At 43.2% G+C, this 24,657-nt stretch overlaps 2 protein-coding genes across 7 annotated transcripts in view; both read left to right on the top strand.

Moving 5' to 3' along the window:
• The window catches only part of LOC124051016 (1-phosphatidylinositol 4,5-bisphosphate phosphodiesterase beta-4-like), a 61,101-nt gene extending 46,089 nt beyond the window's left edge, over positions 1-15,012 (top strand). For 3 of the 6 annotated variants that reach the window (XM_046374024.1, XM_046374023.1, XM_046374029.1), the window contains 20 exons: positions 555-650; positions 831-975; positions 1,186-1,270; positions 2,064-2,188; positions 3,209-3,260; positions 3,871-3,973; positions 4,279-4,443; positions 5,986-6,190; positions 6,980-7,068; positions 7,206-7,362; positions 7,452-7,501; positions 7,899-7,964; positions 8,553-8,668; positions 8,909-8,984; positions 9,079-9,254; positions 9,695-9,796; positions 9,921-9,978; positions 10,568-10,654; positions 12,088-12,152; positions 12,650-15,012. In XM_046374024.1, the coding sequence (XP_046229980.1) occupies positions 555-650; positions 831-975; positions 1,186-1,270; positions 2,064-2,188; positions 3,209-3,260; positions 3,871-3,973; positions 4,279-4,443; positions 5,986-6,190; positions 6,980-7,068; positions 7,206-7,362; positions 7,452-7,501; positions 7,899-7,964; positions 8,553-8,668; positions 8,909-8,984; positions 9,079-9,254; positions 9,695-9,796; positions 9,921-9,978; positions 10,568-10,654; positions 12,088-12,152; positions 12,650-12,845 (2,214 nt within the window). In that variant the 3' untranslated portion in view covers positions 12,846-15,012. Of the gene's footprint in view, positions 1-554; positions 651-830; positions 976-1,185; positions 1,271-2,063; positions 2,189-3,208; positions 3,261-3,870; positions 3,974-4,278; positions 4,444-5,985; positions 6,191-6,979; positions 7,069-7,205; positions 7,363-7,451; positions 7,502-7,898; positions 7,965-8,552; positions 8,669-8,908; positions 8,985-9,078; positions 9,255-9,694; positions 9,797-9,920; positions 9,979-10,567; positions 10,655-11,290; positions 11,328-12,087 lie in introns of all 6 variants that reach the window. The other 3 variants (XM_046374026.1, XM_046374027.1, XM_046374028.1) reach the window with 3 other exon arrangements.
• A 2,527-nt stretch (positions 15,013-17,539) lies between these two features.
• Positions 17,540-23,631, top strand: lamp5 (lysosomal associated membrane protein family member 5). Its single transcript, XM_046373946.1, has 7 exons — positions 17,540-17,582; positions 18,546-18,764; positions 19,283-19,461; positions 19,978-20,109; positions 20,557-20,653; positions 21,322-21,510; positions 23,062-23,631. The coding sequence occupies exons 1-7, from the start codon at positions 17,540-17,542 to the stop codon at positions 23,235-23,237; spliced, it is 1,035 nt and encodes a 344-aa protein (XP_046229902.1). The 3' UTR covers positions 23,238-23,631.
• Positions 23,632-24,657: the final 1,026 nt, after the last annotated feature.

Raw genomic sequence — 24,657 nt, 5'->3', positions numbered from 1 at the left:
TATGAAATATGTAGCAAATCCACAGTACAGCCACAGCAATGATCACATTTCAGGTAGTAGCACTCTGAGTTCCCAGGTACCCTAACACTTTGTCAAACTTTGCAGTAAAAAGGTGTCAAATACTCATTTTAACTAGTTACACTGCTGCGAACTGCCGTGCCCTCAGCTTACAGTAGATCTCGGGGGACAATGAAGTAAAAAATTGACTCCTTTTTCTGTAACTTTATTTATATATAGGACAGAGTTTAATGTGGTCTAAATGGTATGAAGTCCCACAATAAAAAAGTTAAAGGTTCCATAAATTAAGCATCTACACAGTATGTCCACTGGCCGTTCACCTGGTACAGTGTTACTGCAAAACTGCCCTAAGATTTGGATATACCTGTACATTACAAAAAAGGTCTGTACCCGCTGTAATTCAGGGAAAAGCTTCGAAAAATTAATTTGTTTCATCATGTGGTGAAAAACTCGATGGTTTAAGTAAAATAATATACACATGAGATGAAATTAGATTGCGATGTTGAGGTCAATGTTTAATTTGTTTGTGTTTCCAGGTGCCTGAAGATGAAGTGACTGAAATATCCGAAGCCACAGAAGCAACAGACGCCACAGATATCTCAGAAGCATCTGACCAAGACAATAACAAGAAGGCAAGCATGTGACTGCCACTATACTTTCTCTATCTCTCTCTCTCTCTCACACACACACACACACACACACACACACACCCTTCTTAGTAAAGACCTAACAGCACGTCTGGGTTAATGCATCAATCCAGTTGTAAGTGTGAAATGTAAGTATTTGTGTATGTCTGTCCCTGTCCTGTTCAGGGTGGCGAGGAGGAGGAGGACTCTGAAGAGGCTCTGATAGCTCAGTACACCTATGTAGGCGCCACCACTAATATCCACCCATATCTGTCAGCCATGGTCAACTACGCACAGCCTGTCAAGTTCCAGGGTTTTGATGTTGCAGAGGGTAAGTTTTGACTTCCTCCTTGTAGATAGACAGATAGATAGATAAATAGATAGATAGATACTTTATTGATCCCGAGGGAAATTCATGGGATACATACACAGATACATACATAGAATAAAACTACAAATATGCTAAATGAATATGTCAGTCCCAAATTATATGTTGCAGAAGCAAAATGCAATAAATATTTCTCTTTTCTCCATGTTTCAGAAAGGAACATCCACCATAACATGTCATCTTTTAATGAGTCTGTTGGTCTCGGCTATCTGAAGACGAATGCCATAGAGTTCGTCAAGTATCCTTCAGGCTTGCAGTCGTGATGCATTTATCTGAGCAATAGAATTGCTTTAAGAAGACATAGAAGCAAAAGTGTGTATCATTAGAAGTAGTTAAAATATTAGTACAGTACCTATTTAATTACTATTCTTTGTCAGAAAATCTTTTTATTGTAATGAGAGAAATTGATCCATGCTGCTTGTACTATAACCCTAACAAAATGCTTCATAACTAAAATAGCTCTTTTATAATTTGACCACTTGAGGAAAGCAGAGAAAAAGGTAAATAATGTTTGACATGTCGTTACATTTTAAGTTGATAGGACAAACTGTTTGTGAACATCTGTTTCACTTTGCTTAAGCTCTGATTTTGGTCTCTACCTTCTCCAAAGAATTTTTTCAAATGAGGTTTGCACTTCATCTTCATTGGGCGTAAGCTTTGCTCATAGGTAGAACATATGTAGCTTTCTAATAAACTCTGAGTTGTAACTCAATAAATTGAGGTCACCCAAATGAGAGCTGAATGGCGGGTCAGGACTGATGTTCCCTCAGCTGTGTTTGTTTCCACTCTGCTGTCAGAAAAGAACTGAGGCCTCCAGAGACCAGTGTGCCTTTGGACTGTGTGACTTGGCCTGACACACACATCGACTTTGCTTCTCTCTATTTCTAATGGGACTGCTTGACCCAAGCTGTTCACTCTAAAAATAGTCTTGCAGTCTGTTTGACGCACACGCGCACAAGCATACCCGTGTATGCACTGAAACACACATGCTCACTTTAAAAAGAAAAAATATTTCCTGAACGTCAGTGCAGCTACAACAAGCGTCAGATGAGCCGCATCTACCCCAAAGGGGGCCGGGTGGACTCCAGTAATTACATGCCTCAGATCTTCTGGAACGCGGGTTGCCAGATGGTCTCACTCAACTTCCAGACCCCAGGTACCACAGCACACACTATGGGACCTCTGACCTCACACACACCCATATCAAGTCCTCCACATACACAGTACATACAGATTAGAAGTATAGCAATACAAACACTCAGTCGACCTTGTGGTCTAAGAGCAGCAGGCAGTGAACTTCTGACCACACTTATTCATTCACCATACTGAAAGCTGCTTCTGCATGTGCTTTCTGGATGAACATGGGCCAACCGATCAACAAGCCTCAATTCACATTTTCTCACTCACTGCTAGTGGTATTTAGCAATGCCAATAGCTTTGATTTTATTGGGACAAGGTTTTCCGATCCGAAACCTCTGCCCCCACGCTAATGCAATGGGGTGAAAACCTTTCAAAGTTAGTTTTGAAATATTCAACAGCAACACGTCATTCCAGGTAAGTGTTGATTTGAGTCTGTGCAGAGTCACAGATGTCACCATAAGCCAATAAGAATGCAGAATGCTATGCTGCTTTATCTGGTCACGTTGTTATGATTTGTACACCACATTGGGTCGAACGTTATTTCGCATTAAGCGGACACATTCTGCCTGTTGAGACTTAACACAAATTGGTTCTTAGTTTCTGCTGCATGTCATTTTACAGCATCAGGTTCTCCCACTCAACTCATTGCTTCATCTGTCATCTCTGCTACACACACACACACACACACACTCACGCGCACGCACGCACACGCACACACCTTTGCAGTGAGTGATGCCTATTGGAAAACAGCTGTTGCCCCATGGCCAGAGGCAAAAAGGGATTGGGCCATATGGCCTGCTGGGAGCGAAGCATGTGCAAGGCTGGAGCTTCTGTGATGGAGAGATAAATGGTTAGAGGGGAGAAACAGAGATGTCAGGGGAAATGTAAAAAGTCTCTTTCTCTTTCTCTCTCAGCTTCATACAAAGAAATACAAGAGAACTTATTATTGTTATTGTTTAGTTTAAAACGTAATTCTGAACCTGATATGAGTGTATCTCAGCTCCTCTCTCTCTCTCTGTCTCTCTCTCTCCCTCAGATCTGGCCATGCAGTTGAACCAGGGGAAGTTTGAGTACAATGGCTCCTGCGGGTGAGCACGGTTCCTCACTCCTCTTTTTCTCATTCCCATCCCTGCCTTCTCCGCCCTTCTCAGAAGCTCATCAATTAAAGCATGTCACATCTCATTAGTGGTTGCCAGCAGAGACAGTAGCTACTGTCTGCCTCGAGAGCCGATGAGCGCTTTGGGGAAGCGAGCTCATCTTCACCCGCCTCTGAGGCTCTCTGCAGTCATCTATCTCTTCCTCTCTCCATCGCCGTCTCCATCCCTCGCCTCTAATACTGTCCCGAGGGCAAAGATTTTACTGCTAATGCTGGAAATCTCACATGTGGAAAGATCAGGGCTTTTGCAGACACCCATCATTACTAATGTCATTCGTCTGGGCCCCTGCTTAACACACACACACACACACACACACACACACACACACGCTCCCACACACAAACGCTGAGTACCTTCTTTTTCGGATGGATCATTAGAGAGCATAATTTCAACTAAAAATGAAACATTATAGTATTTTATTGTCAGGATTATGTATTTCATGGCATCAGCACTCCCACATTTAATCTAATAGGTAGACTGATTTTGCTGTGTGTGTATTTCCTTCATATTGTATGTGTGTGTGTTCGTGTATGTGTGTCAGGTACCTGCTGAAGCCCGACTTCATGCGACGGTCAGACAGGATGTTTGACCCTTTCTCAGAGACCCCAGTGGACGGTGTTATCGCTGCCACCTGCAGTGTACAGGTCAGGTCATCTGATACTAAGAATCTTGCTGGAAAACAGTTCAATTCCATAGATTCAAATATAAGTAGCATGAAACTGTTATCTATAGCAGTTTCAGTTCAACAATAAACTGTCTGTCTTTTACCTTTTTATGCACGCTAAGCAACAATATTACTCATAGCTTTGCTTGAATTTTGAGAACTTCAGAGATGCAGATGATGCTTGATTGTACTTCATGCCTACTGCATTACGATCCAATCCAATACTTTCTGAATATTATTCCTGTGAAATCCTTCAGAAGTATTCTGCCCTCCTTTTTACTTTAGGTGTTCTCTGGGCAGTTCCTGTCAGATAAGAAAATTGGCACATACGTTGAGGTGGACATGTACGGGCTGCCGACAGACACCATCCGGAAGGAGTTCCGCACACGCATGGTGATGAACAACGGGCTGAACCCTGCCTACAATGAGGAGCCCTTCGTCTTCAGAAAGGTAGTGAGAAGGGCAGGAAAAGGGGTTGTTGGGTGAGGTGAGATAACAGATACAGGGAGGTTAAACAAATGTGCTTCTCTTTACGTATCCGCATGCTACATGCGTTGCGATGAACGCTGTGATATTTGAGGAGGGGGATGTGGAGTACAGCCACGAAAGGTCTCAGTGATGAGGGAAGCTACTCGTTCTGTCTTTAAAGCAGGAAAGGATGGAGGGAACGGTGGAGGGAATACAAATGTGAGGTGGCAGTAAGAGTGAGCGTAAAGATAAAACAGAAGGGAAGGGAGGAGCGAGAAAATAATGTTCAAGTAATGGTGATTAGGATGGTGCTTAAAAATGTAGAAAAGACTGTTAGGAGGAAAAAATAAACTGAGGCTGTGATTTGGGAGAAGAAACACAGAGTTTGGTCATTTTCAAAAGCATCACAAACCAACAAAACAGAGAAGGGCACAAGAGGGGGGAGAACAAAGCATCCAGTTTGCCTGTGCTTTGGTTCACAGAGAGGAACAAAAGGGGAAAAAGAAGAAAGGAACAGCATAAACAGGAAAACAAAATTTACTGATGGAAGAGGAGAAAAAAGAGGGATTGGAACTCCAGAGAGAGAAACATGTGTGTAATAGTGCTACTCTCAGCAGAATGAGGAGTCTCTCAGCCATGACTGTGACTCCAGCTTCCCAACACACACCATCAATCACAGCTTGCCGCAGTGCTGCTCTGCTCCAACACACACGCACACACCACACTCACACAAACATACACAGTACTATCAATGAGGGGCATCACAAGCAGAGCTGCTGGCACGACTCGTTTCTCGCATCTGCTCAGACGCGAACAACACACAGGCACAAATGCCCTTTAATATTGCCCCCACCTTTTGTTCGCATGCACTCACAGCACTGTTGAGACGACTCGGAGCGAACGACACACACCAGCTGCACGCACATACAGTACGTCAGCAAGGCTACATTTGAGTAGGCATACATACAGACACAAGCAAACGCTTCTTCTCTAGTGGGTATTCTTCGGTCTTATCTCTTACCTTGTCCTGGGTATTAATCACTCTCCTCTCTGCGTTCACTTATCTCCACACACATGGCCAGCTAACACCCTCATGTGTACACACATAAGCTTACACACACATACATATATTCATACTGTACTCCACTCTCTGTGTGCTTATTAGCTGTGGAGATGGCCTTGTCGGTAGGATAAGCTGTGTGTTGCTGCGTTGTCATGTCTTTTTCCTCTATCACGCCGTGACCGTCCCCTGGTAGTGTCCCCAGCAGCTTCATCCTTGACCTTTCTGCTTTAGTTCAAAAACAAGAATTTATGGCAGTAGCTGCAAAATAGTTTGTCATTTACGTTTCTTCACACCACAGTGAGTTAAGAAGACTTCCTGCGGTACCACAGGGCTGATGACCAACTTTTCTTCTGTGTTCTGTCTCACTTTTTGTCCTCACACCCTCTTTGTCTCCTCCCCCCATGTTCTGGCTCTTTCTCCCTCCCACCCTGCATTTACCCTTTTTCATCCCTCCCTCTTAGGTGATCTTACCGGATCTGGCAGTACTGCGCATCGCCGTCTACGATGACAACAACAAGCTGATTGGCCAGCGAATCCTGCCTCTGGATGGCCTGCAGGCTGGCTACCGTCACATCTCGCTGAGGAACGAGGGCAACAAGCCCCTGTCATTGCCCACAATCTTCTGCCAAATCATCCTTAAGACCTACGTGCCCGACGGCTTCGGAGGTGAGAGGAACACGCACACACATACATTTCCAACAATTACAAAACTTTATGCATATTGCTTTATGAGCTTCAATGTGTAAATGCAGAATTACAGGTTTGTTTGTTTTGTGCTGACGTACTTTGTTTTACTACTCAGTTTATTCGTGGCTGACAATAAAGTTGTTTCTGTAGCCTGTAGGGAGGAGTGAAACAGAAGGAAGCGAGCATCTCTGCTCACTTTCACTCTGCCCTGGGTTGATTTGAGCATTCAGAGTAACGGCACAGTGCAAATGATGATGACAGTGAAGCTGCAGTAATAAACAGTTTAAAACAGGCGGAAGCATACAAATGAGCAGGACAATTGGAGTCATCATTAAATAAAGCCAAGGGGCTTGTGCAGACTGTAACCATTAGCTTTGCTCTGTAAGATCTGCTGGCAGAGTAACTTCCCTACCAGACTAAAAGCGCTCTACTAGGAGCTCAAAATAAAACCCTTTCCCTGACAAACAGCCCTATTCAAACAAGTAGTAAGATCCTCCCTCAGTTTTCAGTAGTGTACTTCAGTCAGCATTAGTTAATCATGCAAGACGAGGATAGCTTTTGTGATAGGTGCACAGATCTGTGCCTGTTTACTGCCATGTTGCTAAATATCATTACTTTTGCTGCAGTCAAAATAAATGTTGTTTTAACCACTTCAAAAATTGAAGACTCTCAGATCTTCTTGAAACTTTTAACCCTCGTTTTGATAAACGACAGTCGGTCATAAGAGATTGTTTTACAAATCACAAGTAATTGTTTTGTGTGTTTCAGCAATTGTGGATGCCCTGTCAGACCCAAAGAAGTTCTTGACCATTGCAGAAAAGAGAGCTGACCAGATGAAGGCCCTGGGGATTGACACGGTACACATGACAACTAACACACACATCTGAAGCTTTAGTTTATAAAGACATCCATACTGGTTTGACTATTGGAATCCTGCATCTAAGCCTGTAAAAACAGTCTCTTCCCACTTAAATGAATTATTTGTCTTTGGTAGAACGACATAGCAGATGTTCCCAGTGGAAGCTCAAAGAACGATAAGAAGGGAAAGGGAAAAGGAGACACTGTAAAGGCCAGCGTGACACCACAAACCAGCTCAGACATGGCCCAGACCTCCAACTCTGCCCAAAATAACACAGCCGAAACCAAGAAGGGTATCTACTGACTTAAAATACACACTTTATAAACACATACATATTTACACTATGTGGACATTAAACCTCACTTTTCTCTGTTGTTTTAGATACTGCACTTGTGCCTAATGTCAGCATTGATGACTTAAAACAAATGAAGGTTGGTAATTCCTCATCATTAATACACTGACAACACTGCTACAGCTCAGTCTGTAAGACATATATTATTGTATTATATTATCAGTATACTTAATGCGAAATGAAGCTATGAGAATGAGAATATGGAATAATTACTCAATATAATAAGAAATATAAAATAAGGTACATAGTTACTACACTTAAATAGCTAAATTTACAGTGTGATTCTTTAGTACATATTTTATGTATTTTCTGGGTAAAACTTAACAGCTGTAACCACCCTTTTCTACCAATAATGATTTCAGTCACAAAATACTTCACAGACCTGACTAACGTACCCAGATGTCATGTTGCCCCAGTCTGACATGTTCAAAGACCTGCACTAAATAAAAAAAAAATCAAATTCTCTCCCATTGCAGACGTACCTTAAGTTGATAAAAAAGCAACAGAAGGAGCTCAGCGCTTTAAAGAAGAAACACTCAAAGGTGAGTGATTGTTTCAGTGCCTACCGGTCTGTCGGTAAAGCAAAGAGGCTGCTGCTTATCCTAGACGGTCATTGATGCTCAGAGGGACAGAAACACAGCAAGGGGGCCGCCTCCACCTTTCATCTTCCACTGCTTCTGTGCTCATCCGCGCACACACACACAGAAACACACGATCTGTCCATTACAAATACGCAGATGCCACATAATTAATGTTTTATAAGAAATTAGACTTGCTAAAGTTGCTGTTCCTTTGACCAGCATAACATAGAGGCTGCTGGCTCATTCATCGTGGCTGATTAATTACCACAGTATTCACTCCTATCGCATAACACGGATAATAGTACCATCCAGATCCATCTGTTGACTGAATTAAGAGGCCTGCTGGCTCATTCGTAAATGAAGACAACAACAACAACAACATATGAATGTCTTAAGAATAATAATCTGTTACATATTCTAGCTGCCTGTTCAAAATTTGTATCAGGCTGATTTCTCATACTTTGGCTTATAGAAGAGGGTGAAATATGAAAAACTGCACTTTCACAACGTAATAACTTAAGTGACACTTGTTCTGTTTTTTTCCAACAGGATCAAAACACAATGCAGAAAGCTCACTGCACCCAGGTGGACAAGATGGTGTCTCAGCACGATAAGGAGAAGACAACTTTGGAGAAACTTCTAGAGAAAGCCATCAAGAAACGAGGGTATGGGGGGGCAATCCAGAAGTGCTATATACTGACATTGCGATGTATTGGCCCAATTTGCTGTGTGTGCTGGTTCAGGTTCAGGGAAACCTGTTAGCCTCAGTTTCCACCCTCAGTGACAGTGTGGACTGCATGGAGAAGCCTCTTTGTTTGAGCCTGCCTTTTAAATGAAAGCACTTGAACTAAATGTGATATGCCTGGACTTAAATCACCACTTGAATGTATGTGGTTTCTCCAAAGGGAAAACAACTGCCAAGAGCTGAAGAAGGAAACGGAGGATAAGATCCAAACGCTGATCGCTGATCACAAAGCCAAGGTAGCACAAAAATTCATACAAAAATTCCTAAACCAGCATCCTTTCCACTAAGCTGATGCACGGTTCACTGACAAGTCTGCCTATGTGTGCAAAGGTAAAGGACATCACAGCACAGCACACTAAAGAGTGGTCAGAGCTGATCAGCAGTCACAGCAGCGAGGAGCAGGAGATGAAGGACAGCCACGTCACACAGCAGTGTGAACACCTCAAGAAACTCCTGGCCACTGTCCAGGAACAGCAGACCATGCAGCTCAAACTCATCCAGGAACGGTGAGAGGCTCACTCTCTCCGTCTCTCTCTTTTTATGTAGACTTCCATTCATTTCCTGGGGGCTTAACCACCACCTAACCATAACAATAAACATTGCTTGCCTAATCCTAACCCTAACCTCAGCCTAACCTTAAAGCAAGTCTTCACCCTAATATTTAATGATTTTTGTTGTGGGGGCTTGCATTTTGCCACCACAAGTAAGGCGGGTTCTCACGATGTGACTGTATAAACAGATTTTTGTCCCCAGGAATACACGTCCACACACACACACACACACATGCATGTGTATACACCTATTTACTGTATGTGACGAGTCCTAGAGTGACAGCAACCCTGTGAATCAATTGACTCAAACCCCAGTTTCACTTGCAGCTGTTTTAAATGCTGGCTGCGATCACGTTTCCTTACGGTACGTGTGACTTCTTGTTCCACAATTTCAGACAGAGCAAAGAAATGCGTGCCAACCAGGCCAAGATGTCCATGGAAAACAGTAAAGCCATCAGCCAGGATAAGAGCATAAAAAACAAGGCCGAGAGAGAGAGGTGGGTCATATTCTGCGTATCTGTCATCATGTCAGTCTTTCAGCAGTAAGTTGACTTGGTTGTCGAATGTGAGTGTTTTGGCCCACTCGTAACATCATGGTCCTGTTCTCTTTTTGCTGGTCAGGAGAGTGCGAGAGTTAAACAGCAGCAACACCAAGAAGTTCCTGGATGAGAGGAAGAGGGTAAGTTGTTCACGGTTTAATTTTTAAAATATTTAGCTGACAAATATACCAGTGATTCTCCTATTTTAGTGGTAACGTGTTCACACAGTACAAAGCTACTCCAGATAGTTCAGTTTTACCATATGCAAAGAAACATTCTTATTTACACATTCTTATTATTATTTAAGAAAATGTGTCACCGATCCAGAAGAAACGTAGGCATTTCCACTGTGACAGAAAAGATCTCTAAATCCAGATTATTTTTTATCTTGATGACAAGCACAGAGAGATGGTTTGCTTTCTTAACAACAGTAGTCTAAACAATCTAAGCATGACTGACCACAGTAAGAAAAAATATCTGACTTGTCAGAAATTTGATGTGACACAACCTGTCATGTGGTGTACAGGACCTCTCACCCAATGTGTGCAGAGATCAGTAGTTACGACTACAGTAAGGAGAAAAGCAATAGAGCAAATTTTCTAAAACTGATGAATGTTTTTTTGTGATCTCCACTTACTTAACTGTTGCTTGAGACTCTGTTAAACTAATAAAATATGCTACTTATTTATAATATTAAAGTGTAACTGAATGATCATAATGTATCTGCAGCTCGCCATGAAGCATCAGAAGGAGATGGAGCAGCTAGAGAAAAACCAGAGAGAACAGTTGGAGAAACTGGAGAAGTTCAATGAACAGGTACGACACAAAATAAAAAGAAATGAACCTTACGGTCAGAATTTCACTGCTAGTATACTGTTTGGAGGAAATTGCTGAAGATGACTGTCAACCCTGCCTCTTGCCATTAGCAAAAATATATAACCAAAACACTTCTTAGCCACACTAGGTGCATAAACCAGAACATCTATCAGTTTGTGGTCCTCTGTGCTCCACTGACTTTGTAAGCGTAAGTGAAAGTCGAGACTGGGGACTAAAGCAGTCCTGTGGCTGATTTCTTCCCTAGATAATGGTTGTAGTTTGTATCATTGGTGGTGTAAACTGTAATTAGTTTTGCAGGAAGTGTTTTCACATAGCTGGCATCCGAGCTGTCTCAAGTGTCTCGGCAGTGACAAAAAACAAACAGTCTATATTAAAGAGTCAAAGTCTCTGTTAAGACAACTTATTGTTGTCTAGTGCTAACGAAGCGTTGTACTGAAAGGTTACCTCAGTATCACGCTCGACTGGGTTGTATTTCTCTGCACTGTATGTATTAAGTGCACATATCTCCATCTCTCCATTTTATTTTGTCATCTGCCCCAGCCCATTCCTTTTACATGTCTTACATGTATGCACATGTTCATTTGTTTTTAATATGATTTGCTTCTTTTGTCACAGCTTTTGAAATCACACCATGCAAACAAACAGGTTCAAGGTAGGCATCTCCATCTCACTGGACCTCTCATACCACATCTCTGTCAGCACCACCTTTTCTGTCATCACTTAGCAATCACGTTTCCTTCGTTCCATCTCTTTCCTTTCTCTCAGTCATGTCACGCACTTATTTTCACTGCAGTTTTCTGCCGAGCCTGTTAAAATCTGCCACTTTACTACACTGACTACTATAATGAGCAATCTGGAGGTGACTCACCACTGAGCGAAGCAAGGGAGTGGTACACGACAGGCTCGTCTCTGAAGAGACGATTAAAGAAACAAAGTGATTCATTTTTCTTTTTCTTGTGAAATCCCATTCCCACATTTGTAGTCTGCAGCGCTCAGGGTGTCAGCAATGCCAACTAGCAGCGTGAGTCGTTTATCACTGTGACTCACCAGCTATTACTAAGCAAAAATAGCCAGCTCCCAACCTGCCCCACTGTGCTTTTGCTTTGGCTCATAATTCGTTTTCTTTCATTATGTGTGACAGTGTCAGTGCAGACATTTTGTGGCAGTCATTACACATCATTCATACAAAGCATGTGGTTTATATTACCTGCACAGAAATGTACATGACAGAAGGGTTTATTGCCAAGGGAGAAAGAGAGTCATTCTCTTACTGATAAGCTATCAAACCTGAACACGTCACAATTGGTAACGAAAGACAAGTGGTGGATCTCCTGCAACTGCTGCACGTGTGCATTTAGTGAGAGGTTTGCTTTCTTCATCTGTGTGTTTGTCTGTTTGCTGTCACCTCAAAGGCCAAGGACATGCAGCAGATGGTGAAGTTGGAGGAGGAGATGGACCGCAGACCTGCCACGGTGGTGTGAGCGACTAAGACTGAGACACACGCGCGCATACGGACACACGCACACACATACACTCATATACACACATGCAGGTGCAGAAACACTCCACCACGGATAGCCCTGTACAACCCAGAGATGTTAACCCTGTCTACGTCACTGTCTCTGCCCTGTTCACACACAATCACTCAGTAGCCCTACCCTGCCTTTACCCCACCCGCTAACTTTATACCATTGAGCCACTGGAGCGTCTCACTGTTTTGCAGGGGGTTTAACCACTTATCGAGAGAGTTAATGTAACCTCAGAGATGAGGCAACAGAGCTGGACACATCCCCTCCACTGTATGCAGATGTAAATTTTCTATCACCTTCAATGTTCTCTGCGTTCTACGGATAACACAAGCTGCAGCTATTGGTGGACACACGCACATGCACACATACACAACACACACTTGCGGGAAGTGGATGTCCGTTTTCCTTTTGATTTTTTTTTTTTTTTTTTTTTTAATTTAATCAGCTCCAGAAACAGCGTGGAAGAGGAGAGAAGAATATGTATAAGATTTAATGTCAACTCAGCACAAATGAATAAACTTTGTGAAATACACTGTATGCTACACACCAGTCCTGTCCTGAGCACTTTGTATGTGATAGGCCATCATTACAATGTGGAAAATGTAGCAGTACACTACTGTAGGTTTTCTGTATTTGAGTAAGAATGTATTTAAAAAAAAAAAAAAAAACACTGTATGAGTGGCAAACTCCATGTCACTGATTCCTACAGTGCAAGTTGTTTGACTTCACAAAGATGTGTTACTGACTTTGCTTGTTGTTCAGCAGTGTCACAACCCTCTGTAAAAAGACTCGGTGTCTTGCTGAGTCAGACTATGAAGGGGTCCCAATAGATTGATGTTCACTTCGATTATTAGCACTGATTTCTCAGTCAGATTGTTTTAATTAGTAGGAAACACCCAAGAGATTGTGTAACTGTTGTGTTTCACTTTTAGCAGCAGCATTTTAAAGTAAAAGTGAAGCACCTTGTTTTTTTTTTTTTGTTGTTGTTTTTTTTTACAGTTGTTTGTGCTCAGCCACCACAAGTTTACACCCACTAAACTCTATGTTTTATACTCCTAATGATAGGCTCAAAATCATGTATACTATGCAAAAGAAAGGATTAACAAACACGATTCCCTTTAAGGTGTAGAGGATCGATTAGGACATCAACAGTAACCAAAAGAAGATAAAAGTATCAATAATCAAATTGTGGCTGCTTTTTTAGCCTTTATGTAGTGATTCCCACAAACCAAAACAGTGACGCAAGTATTGACGTCACCTAACAGAAAGTGTTGATATAAAGTGGGCAAGTGCAACTAAGTAAAAGGTTAAGTAGGATTAAAATTGGCCTTTGCACAAAGGAGTTTTGCACTTGAAACTTGTGCCATATCTGTAATACACACATAACAAAATGAACGTATTCTTGGCAGCATATTAATTCTGCTGTACTACTTTGCTTTAATTGACCGGCCCATCACTATCAGACAAGAGTTTTGGACAGAAGTCAAAACCACCACATCTCGCCACCACCACAGTTTCCCACTCATTAAAGCGGTGTTGCAGTATTGAAGTGTTCCCTTAATAGCTCCCTGACTGCACGTTAGCGACCTCAGCTTGTAATCCTCATTTCCCTGCTGGCCTTTGGTCAGGGAAGATCAGACTGAGTCATTCTAATGGATTTCTAACAAAGCCTGTTGACATGGCTGCCACACACACTGTCCACAGCGGGGACTTCAGACAAGGCCGGTATCCCTCTGTGTCCCAACCAGGTTCCCTCTGAGACTACAGATCTTTTGAGGAAGCACTAGTGTTAGAAATCCTGGTGTCACTGCCTGACAAAAAGCCACTGTAGACAAGGAAGCGTGACTTGAAAGTACTCTAATGAAGTAATCCTGTAGTATTTGTGCACATATGATCATGCCAAGCATTCACATTGCATGGCACACCACTAAGATCACCACAGTCACAAAAGCTATAATGATAATGTTATGAAAACATGGGGATAAAAGCACCTCTAGGCTTTTTGGCCATTTTAATTTTAATTTTTTTTTTCCCTGTTGTATTCTGCTGTAACACACATAAAGGGTAGACGGGATTTTTTTTTGTATATACTGGAATGTATGTAGTTTACTTTTTTAGCAACTGTCCTCTGTCATACAAGGGCTTGGGGGATAGAGTGGGTCTGTTGGATGTTGGGGAAAGACATTTATCAACCACTGGGATCATCATCTTTGTTATTTTTTTGTTTCTGTTCTCTGGTCTGCCCTTACTGCACCACACAACACAGTATAAAGCTCTCACCACATATCTAGTGCAGAGATAAATGAGTAAAAGTGCTTTTAAATTTTATTCCATCGCTTTCAAATGTGCCACTCAGTGTCTGTTAGGAAGTTAAAATTTTATGAATGATTAAATGCCAAATTAAGGGGTTATTTATATGAAGATATATATAAATAAATGAATATATATATTATATATATTAGATATAATGTGTAGTTTAAGATTATTATGTTTATTAGAGGCTTTTTTGCACTAGTTGAATGTTTCTGTTGTGTGATTACATGTAACCTTTGGCTCTCTAGTTTGTCAAGAAAAAAAAATGCAGATTATTTTTGCAGAGCAACATCACGGATTTGATTTCCTCTGTTTTTACTGTATCTCCTCTTTGTTTTCTATTTGAACTGTAGCTTGTCAACAAACCATTCTGTGCGTGTTTTTTGTATTTATATTGTATTGTTGAACTTAAAGCAATGAAAATACTGTTGTTATCCAGCTCCTTTAATACTGTTTTATAGTATGTGTACCAATAAATCCAGGTGTAAAATGGGACGTGACTCATTCACTCGTGACGTGTGTTTGAAAAGAATCCTCTTTGTTTGACTTGCCCATTTTTATTATTTGACGCTTTTAATGGATCAAACTAATCTTTGACCCATTAAAACTTTATTCTCACGCCAACAACAGCGATTGCTCATCTCCTCAGTCTGTTCCTGTTCAGATCTGATTATTGTGCACTGAAAATGTATCAAATGGGGGGGGGGGGGGTCCATACTCGCGCGCCAGCTTTGTTGTTATCAGCGGGAGGGCGCAGCGCGTGCTCGCAGCACCCCCGCACTTCTTTCCCAAACAATGACCTCTGCAGTCTCATCACAATCAACAAGTGTGGGATGAATTCATATCCCTGATCCACTCCTGAACACAGGCGGCCCCACCGCCGAAGCTCTTAATTGTTATTGTAAGTGAAGTATTTCCATCAGAAAGAAGAACAAAGCGCGGTAATTATGTTTGCGTTGCCCGGCAACATCGTGGCTTCCCCCTTCAATATAAAACAGTGCTGATGGATTCGTTTTGTCAGTGTTCGTCTCGGGCAGAACGTGTTCCGTTTTGTAGAAAGATGTCATCTCTCAGATAAGTTGAGGACCCCCTTCAGAATCATGCTCAGGGCTCAGGGGAGCTCTGGGGAGCGAACAGGCACTAAGATCCTCCTGGAGGCGATGTCCAAGGATAAAGTTCACCTCGCTCGGTTCGTTCTGGACGCGCTGGATGGGGAAATCGTGGACTCTAAAACAGAGGGCGCACAGACGCCTCTCATCTCTTCCATCCTGCTGCCCGACAGTCAGACTCGGTGTAAATTTGTAGAGCTTCTGCTGCAGAGAGGGGCCAATGTCAACTCTAAGGACGGCGACGGGCGCACCGCGCTCAGTTACGCCTGTGAGAAAGGATACCTGGATGCGGTGAAGATTCTGGTCCGAAACAATGCAGACCCGGAGATTGTGGACACATGGGGGAACACCGCGCTAATGTACGCCGCAGTAGCAGGTCACTCGCCTGTAGTGGAGTTTCTGGTGAGGGCTTTCAAAAGGCTGGGTCTTCAGATAGACAGGCAGAACAAAGTTGGTAACTCTGCGGTCGAAATGGCAAAGTTCCTGGGCCACACGGAGTGCATCTTTGCGCTCACTAACAGCTCCAAGAGGGGCCGTGAGGCTGAGGGTGGCGCACAGGGACGTACGCAGCCACTAATTAGTTTGGAATGCGGTGAAGTAAATGATAAGTTTGATCGAAAAGTTGGACATTTAGTGAACAAACTTGAGGTCCTCCAAACGTGCAATCATGCAGATCACCAGCTGGTTCAAAACTATTCTTGGCAACTGAGGCCTTGGATAAAGCAGAGTCGGATGCCATCGATGGACTCTATAGAGGAGTTTGAAAGAGAGACTGAATGCCCCTCCTCGCCTCCGCAGGACCTGATCTTCTCCGAAGTCTTAACCCCTAAACCCCCGCCTCGAACCTCCGAACTTTCTCCCAACTGTAAGCATTCTAAAACCGGGGAAAGGTTGACCACTCCTGATGAACACCTCCCCCCTCTCATACAAAGCTGTGAGACTCAAAAATCTATTTTCTTTTCACCCCGGCCCAGCAGAAACACCCCCAAACCGAGCGTGCCCTCTGCGCTGGGCATCTTACTGACTCCCATTCCTGGCAACAAAAGTGAGAATGACCCAGCGACGGAAAAATCAAAAATATCAGACTTTGGTGTGCGCCGATTTCACGACAGCTACTATCAGAAGAGATGTAGTCTACCAACCAGTATCCTGAGCCCCACACCTCCGGAGCGCACACTGGTGCCTTTGCGTAAGTCCAGAACCGTGAGGAGAAGAGACGTATCTCCCTGCAAGGCGGAACCTCTTCCGTCTACGACTTTCTCTGTGTTGAGCAACAAACTCTTCCGCCGTTTTACCTCCCCGGAGTTTAAAAAGGACGTGAAAGGGTTGGGGGAGGACCCTGTTCTGATCACAGGGCGAATGCCGCGATCAGAAACTTTTCCTCAGAGCATAAAACATCCCCAGGTGGGCAGTAAACCCAGCATCGACAGTATCAGCTCCGTCAAGTGCGAGTTCGACTTTCATTTCAGGATGCAAAACTGAAATAGTGCGTCATGCGTAAAAGGTGTTGTGTCTTGTGACTATTAGCCTACGTTACCCAGCTGGATCAGAGAGATCAGACATGATCTGTGACACTCAGTAACGCTGCTTTTCTAAATTCGTCTCCAAAGTGTGTCTTGTGATCCTCACTGACCTTCAGAACTTAAGCGCCTTTCTTGCATGTGATCAGAGCATCAGCGTCCATGTCCAGTATTCTACGACACGTACGCCCTGCAGTTTCTATCACTTTACATCCGGACGTTATCAACCGAAGAACAGGGGGAGTGAAAACGAGCCTAAATGCTTTTAACTTTGAGTTAATAACAGAAAAATGAACAGCAACTCAAAGTACTCTGCGTAAATTATGTGCGTAAATGCCAAAACCTGTCAGTTAGATGTTGTATCTACGCGAAATGTCTAACTTTTGAGTGTGGATGGTTGCTCCGGTGTTCAGCAGCCTTTGCCACTCCTCTTGGGGTGGGCGGGGTTGCATCGAAGGTGGAGGGTGATGTGATGAGTATTTCGTATTTCTCTGTATCTTTCAGCACACCAGAGGTCTGCCATCTTCGATTATTGATTGTAATGGTTGAATAAAATCTCACTATCTGAAACGACAATTGTGTCCTGTGTTGGAAGCGTGTGTGTGTCTCTGTGTTAGAAAGAGACCATTACCACACACAGTGCATTTTCAAAAATGTCAGTACATCATTCTGCGAGTCGTGGGATTTGGTTTACAGGTGAGCAAAGAGATAAACTGTAAAGAAAAAAACATATCGGTAAGCATAAAGTTTAGTCTGATCTAAATCATTTGTGAGAGAAATGATGAGGTTCACTTGTGCCGTAACTTCGGAAACGTTTCTCAGTAAAGATCTCTCTACGTTACCCAACAAGACATAATTATTCGTAGAAGTAAATGCTAAATAAAAGATTTTAAGTCTCCATTTAAGACGAGATTTTATTTATTTATTTAATTTTTTTTTTTTTTTTTTTTTTTGCAGCACTCATTTTCACAAACTCAGCTGCAACCTTGCAGAAGTGGAGTTTGAGAGGAGGAGGGGTGGGGGTTGTTGTCGGCTCTTGCCTCCGCATACACATTATTCCAGCCCAGCCTACAGCTTTTTCCACAGACACGGAGACTACAGCACTGCGGGAATAACAGCCACTACATGCCGAGCACTTTCCTAGGAAAAGACAAATCCAGCGGACGGGCTTCTTTCTCATGAAGGACCACTGTTCGTGATAATGCGCAGAAGGGGCTCAGTCCTGCAGCTGTGACTGGGTTTAAAACCTGACAGCCTCAGAGAGGGCGGTCGGCTTGGACGGCCAGAACTCCTGCGATCCGGCTGCTTCGGTACGGCTTGACCAGATCTCGCGTCCAACCTGGAGACTTTTTCTACTGCATTCACAATGATGTGAGCGTGACTTCTGGGTGCTGAGTAGAGGCGTCCCTCCTCTCTCTCTCTCTCTCTGTCTCTCTCTTTCCTCCCCTCTTTCTCTCCCGCCCCCCTCTCTGTCTCTCTCGCTCTCTCCTGTCTTTCCGTGGGTTTAGCACTGGATCGGTTAGCCCCCTTTTTTCAGCGCTGGGGAAACTGATAGAGATGGGACGACTGGGTTTCAGCACCACGGAGAGTGCCCGACTTCTGCTGCTTGGAGTGTTTGGTAAGAGGGAGTGTGTCTGTTTGCGCTGTTGTCGTGACTCTTCGCTGCAGTGCGTGTCTGTCTGTGTGTGTACGTGCGTGTATGTGCGCGCGCGTGTGTGTGTGCGTGCGCACTTGACAGCGTATGTGTCTTCTTACATATCACCTGTTATTTCCCCCTTATATGAATATAGAAGCGTGACCAGAGTTGCAATCCGTCACTTTCTGACGCCGTGTAGACTGCAGCCAGCAGCGTGCTGTTGCTCCCCTGATACTGCAGATTTCAGTCCCCAGTGTTTCAACCTGATGTTGACTTTGCCGTGAGGAAGTAGAGGTGATATGCAAGTAATGTGAGTGTGTGTGTGTGTATGTGTGTGTATGTGTGTGTGGTAGGGGGGGGGCTGTTTTGAAACTCTCAGAGCAGCCAACTATGCCGCTGTTTCTGCTGATTGTGCATGTTTTGGTATGTCTGTGCTCCTCAGCTGTTACTGCGTTGACATTAAGTGCCACCACCAATGTTCTATATTGCCCTGTGGTCAGGTGTGCTGGTGCTGTCCGTGGTGCTGGCGGAGCAGGAAGGTGAGAACCTGTCCGGTCTGTCCAACAACCCGGACAAAGCCATCTTTGCGGTGCGGGAAAACGGCACAACATGCCTGATGGTGGAGTTCGCCGTCAAATTCCTCGTGCCATACGACGTGCTCGCCCTCAACGGGATAGACGTAAGAAATCCCCAGTGCATTTTAACACATGTGGATCATTGAGATAAAAGAAAGATACGCAGTGACTGTATAAAGTGTTGCATTAAAGGTTTTCCTTCGTGCGTAAAGGTGTTGGCAGCGCTGGGAAAATGCTCTACATGCTCTACATAACTGACCGTTTTTGTTCTTATTAATAGGTAAAATGAAATTTGAAAGCCTTAGAATTGTATTTAGTGACTGCTTTGGGGGGGTGTAGTCGTGCGTAAAACGCTGACACCGCACGAGGCCCACCATCAGAAAAAGAAAAATAAGGAAACACTTTCAAATCATCAATCAAATTGACTTTTCTTTGTGTGCGCTGCTAAGAACAAGCCGTTCAAATGATCCTGCTTGTTTCTGGATATTTTGTTACACTACAAAGTCGTGCGTAAAACAGGACGCCGATGTTGCTTAAACCTCCAGTGACAAAACACTCCGTACAATCTGTCTCTGTCAACTTTTTTTTTTTTTTTACGTGGTTATTGTACGCTTTTGCAGCTGATCACCGAGCAGACGTCGTTCACTCTGCCCCGTGGAGCAGAAATTGAGGGGAAATGTGGCAGCACCGAGTCAGAGATCCACATAACCTGGAAGAACAATGCCTACACTCTCCGCATCTACTTCTCTAAGGTGGGCGAGAAAGCATCGGGGCAAATAGTATAATAATACTAATAATAATATGCTGTGGCATGCAATTAAACAAGTCTGTCTCCTGGGACTCTCAAGGCACCAACACTTCGTCACACATACCCAAATATGCGCTTTTACGTAAAACGCTGGAGTCTTAGTTTTATTGAGCATTTAACATTACGAAAGTCTCGAGTTTTGAACTTATGTCAAATATTGTTTTTTTCCCCAAATTAAGCGCCATCACCAGGCTTGCTGTGACGAGGGAGCATATTTTAGTTAAACGGAAATTACTTCACTCATCACCAGCATATATCCAAGCCCTTAGTATGCCATCAGTGGGCAGGAGTGTGGAGTGGAGGAGTGTGAGACGGTCTGTCCTCTCCATGCAGTGGGAAAGCCCAGTTTGACGCCTGTGTGTGTGTGTGTGTGTGTGTCTGCGTGTTACAGGAGTTCCGTGACAAGGGCACTGAGGTGTGGAAGATTAGCAAGGTCCAGTTCGTCTACGACACCTCGGAGACATCGCATTTCATCAACGCATACAACCGTGAGTGTCCCGCCGAGCCTGCGTACAGTAGGCTACTCAGCACATTTCCACCCCCGCCTGCTTCGAGCGCAACTTGCTCTCATTCCTCTCACGTTTGCATTCAGCTCGAATTAGAGGGTTGATTCATGCATGGATTTATGATTTTCGCCCACCTGTATGGAAAGAGATTTTACTGGAATTATTACAGTTGTTTCTATAGAGCCCGGCAAGTTCCAGCGGGCCTTTTGCCTGAAAACACGCGTATTAATATACAAATTATATCATTATCCTCCTCATCTTTTTATGAGCGCAGTGTGAAAAACAAAATGGAAGTAATGGTCCGGTTAGCGTCGTCCAAAATAAACCCGCCGCATAAATTCATTCATAAATTCAGTTTCAGATGTTTTAATAATCATATTGTCAACTCGAATCGAAATATTTATACGTTTGTTGTATGTTTTATTTTGTATGATGTGTTTCTTGTCTCTTTTCCTTTTGGTCTCTGTTGATCCACTCAAATTCCATCATCATGAAGTTGGGAATTTGCACGTTTTCTCAGAGGCCTAAGCGGATACCAATCTCCCTCTCCCTCTCGCTCACACACACACACAAACACACCCACAGATTACAATGCCTTCATGCGTACTTCATACTCACTCGTGACTCATCCTCTCTCTCTCTCTCTCCAGCTGGCAAGCACACAGCCAGCACCCACCGCCTGTCGGCCCTGGTGACCCCCGCTGGCCGCTCCTATGTGTGCCAAGCGCAGCAGACTCTCACCCTCATCTCAAGCGACCACCAGAAGGGCATCACCGTGTCCATGTACGACATCCAGATCCAGCCCTTCGACATCACCTCTGACTTCATGTTCAGCGAACGTAAGAACATCCTCCAGTGACTTACTGAGCAGCGCCGCTACGTAAAAACAAGTCCGTCTCTGCCACTGTCTTTTAATCACGTTAGGAAAAAACAGAGATGATAGCCATGATGAGGACTTGGTGTGGGGGTGTTGTAGCTCCTACCTCTCTTTCTGAATCTTACACACACACACACGCACACACACTTATAGGGGGTTATTGCTGCAGTGTGAGGAGTATAAGGCTGCACAGAAGAAGACAGGGTAATAAGAGAGAAAAAAGAGAGGATAGCAGGAGAGATGAAAGACATGCAGAGAGGAAGAGAAAGGAAGAAAAGGTGGAAGCCATTAGGACTTTATGAGAGCAGTTATATCCTTGAACTCAATGCAGCTTTTATAGAGATGCTCATTGTACCTGACTGTCCTCTGAAGCCAATCACCTTGGAAGAATCATTTGCTCTGAGCTGCTGTAAACTAGGCTGTGCTATATGCTTCACTGCATCCCTCTGACTGCTGTCCACAGGGGGAAACACCTTCAACTTTACACCACATACACACACTGTGCAGCTTGTTGTGGTTTAGGCGTCCTCCTTCGCCTGTGCTAACATGCCTTTAACTGAGCACAAAAAAAGGAGAAAAAAGTGTGTGTAATTATATTATTGAGAGAACAGAAGCACCTGTGTCACGTTAGTGTCACTCAGTGAATAAAATCCTCAGCTGCTTCATACGCAGATGCTACTTTCATATTTTTACTCACTGATATGCACATGCACACACAGCAGTCACATGCATGCCTCTGTGGGCCTAAACTGATTCCTGACTAAACCTAGAAGGGGCCACATGATGAGTGCGTGGTTCATGCTACAATCTATGTGACGGTAAGCAGGAAAATCAAAGATAAGATAAAGCTTTATTAGTCGCGCAGTGGGGACTGATGATCAGTGCGATTAGATGTGTTAAGCTGTTCACACTGGATCAGAAAAACTTAGCTGTAACTGTAATAAACATTAAAAACTTTAACTCATTCAGTTACTTAGATATTTAATTGGAATCATGAAATTAATCTAGAATTGATCACTGTCCAGTTGACAGAAAATCAGTCTTCAAATATTTTGATAACCATTTAATCATTTCAGTCAGTTTTCGAGCAGAAATTCCCCAAGCTCTCAATTTCCAGCTTCTCACATGCATATTTGTTGGTTTATTTACCCCCCATAACAGAATCCCAATATATTTATTTTATTTTATTTTATTTTATTTTATTTTATTTTATTTTATTTTATTTTATTTTATTTTATTTCTAGCTATCTATTATTTAATTTATTTATTTATTTATTTTGGTCTCACTAATGATCTCACTAATCAAGAAATCCATCAGCACAGTAAACAATAATGAAAATAACTCTTAGCTGCAGCCCTAATCTTTTTTTAAAGAGTTCTGTAAAATGATGACACTATCACCCAGCCTGAAAGGACAATGTACACATGGCTTCTGAACAAATCTACACTATGTTGTCAGTCACATTTGGTCACCTCATCATGCTGATTCTGTTTATTATTCCACTTCTCGTAGCCTACAAGTGCATCACTGACCAGCGGGAGCGTCTGGAGGAGACCCTCCCCCTCATCCTGGGCTTGATTCTGGCCCTCATAATTGTCATCACGCTCACCGTCTACCACTTCCACCTGAAGCTGACGGCGAGCCAGCCGCAGCTCCCACGAGATCGCTCCATGTACAAAAACATGTAGTCAGCAGCACGGCGGCAGCTCCCCTCAGCTCTCTCCAAAGCTAACCTGACAAAGGACTTGCCTCCCTGACATCCCGGGCCTAACACCACAGAGGAAAAGTGCAATGCGATGGACTGAGTCCCAGATGGAGAAATGTCTGTACTGTAGGCCCACTGAAAGTTAATGGGACAGCTAGGGGCCTAACATGGATGTAGTTGGAGCGTAAACCCACCAGAATCTAATTTAGCTGACTGCTGAGTTGAATCTTGATTCCATAAATTCATAGTCAGCATTTTAAAGAAAATTAAAAACATACATTTATGCTTTTATGAAATTATAACTGATTGCATTGGTTATTTGTCATTTGAAGTGACAGTTTACCTTTTTTTTCTTCCATAGCATCACTGGGATCTGGTCTATCACTTCAGCCATTTTTGTCCAACTTCTCTTTGAAAAATGTCAAAAATGTCCAGAGCTTCTGCTGTCAGTTTGTTGTCCTCTCCTCTTGTCTCTCTGAAACTGCAGCTAAATTATTTTGTTACCTATTGTTGGTTCTGCATTTGCCAAACTTGACATATTTTTCTTTTTTTATTTCAGTTCAAAAGTCTCTTTTATGTTTTGAATACAGCCATAGTGTTTCACAGTGGACACGTCTTGTAGTGTGTGCAGTGCAGTGACATTCAGAGCTGCGATGTTTTTGCATTGACTTCGACAAATCTTTTCTCCACACTGATGTATGGAACATATCAAAAAAGGAAACAAATAGTGAAGAATTTATCCAAACGCCATATGAGAATGTTTATGAAATTACAGAGAAGTTATTCGATTAAAAAACTATGTGTATGATATTTTCAGAATCAAAGTCTATGCATAAACCTTTGCTGATGCAATTTTGTGCAGTACTCTTCAGTTCATTGAAATAAACTGCTGGAATCATCTCTTCATACCTGTCCACTTTTTTTTGTTATCGACCAAATCACTACAGTGTGGTCCCTTCAGTCTTTGAAAACTGATTAAAAAAAACTAAAACTTTTCTTTCCTATACAGTCGGGCAGTCGTGGATCAGCGGTTAGGGTGTCGGACCCGTAACCGGTGGATCGCTGGTTCGATTCCCCGTACCGGTGTCCATGGCTGAGGTACCCTTGAGCAAGGTACCTAACCCCCACTGCTCCCCGGGCGCTGCACGCGGTCGCCCACTGCCCCGGGTTTGCTGTGTGTGTGCACGTCACTTGGGTGGGTTAAATGCAGAGAACAAATTTCGTTGGAGTGAGTTCCCTCCAATGACAAAATATGTCACTTTCATCTTTCATCTTTCACATTGTTAGAATAAAAATCAGACAAGACTGCCGTGCTAAAATGATATGGAGCAAATGTAAAAAGGTGACTGATACTGCTGTCAGAAGACACGCTGCAGGGATGAGGTATTGATTTTCTTTTCTGA

Source organism: Scatophagus argus, chromosome 19, assembly GCF_020382885.2.
Source record: "Scatophagus argus isolate fScaArg1 chromosome 19, fScaArg1.pri, whole genome shotgun sequence".
Taxonomy (NCBI): Eukaryota; Metazoa; Chordata; class Actinopteri; family Scatophagidae; genus Scatophagus; species Scatophagus argus.
The sequence above is the reverse complement of the archived record's forward strand: the minus strand, read 5'-3'. Positions and strand labels throughout refer to the sequence as shown.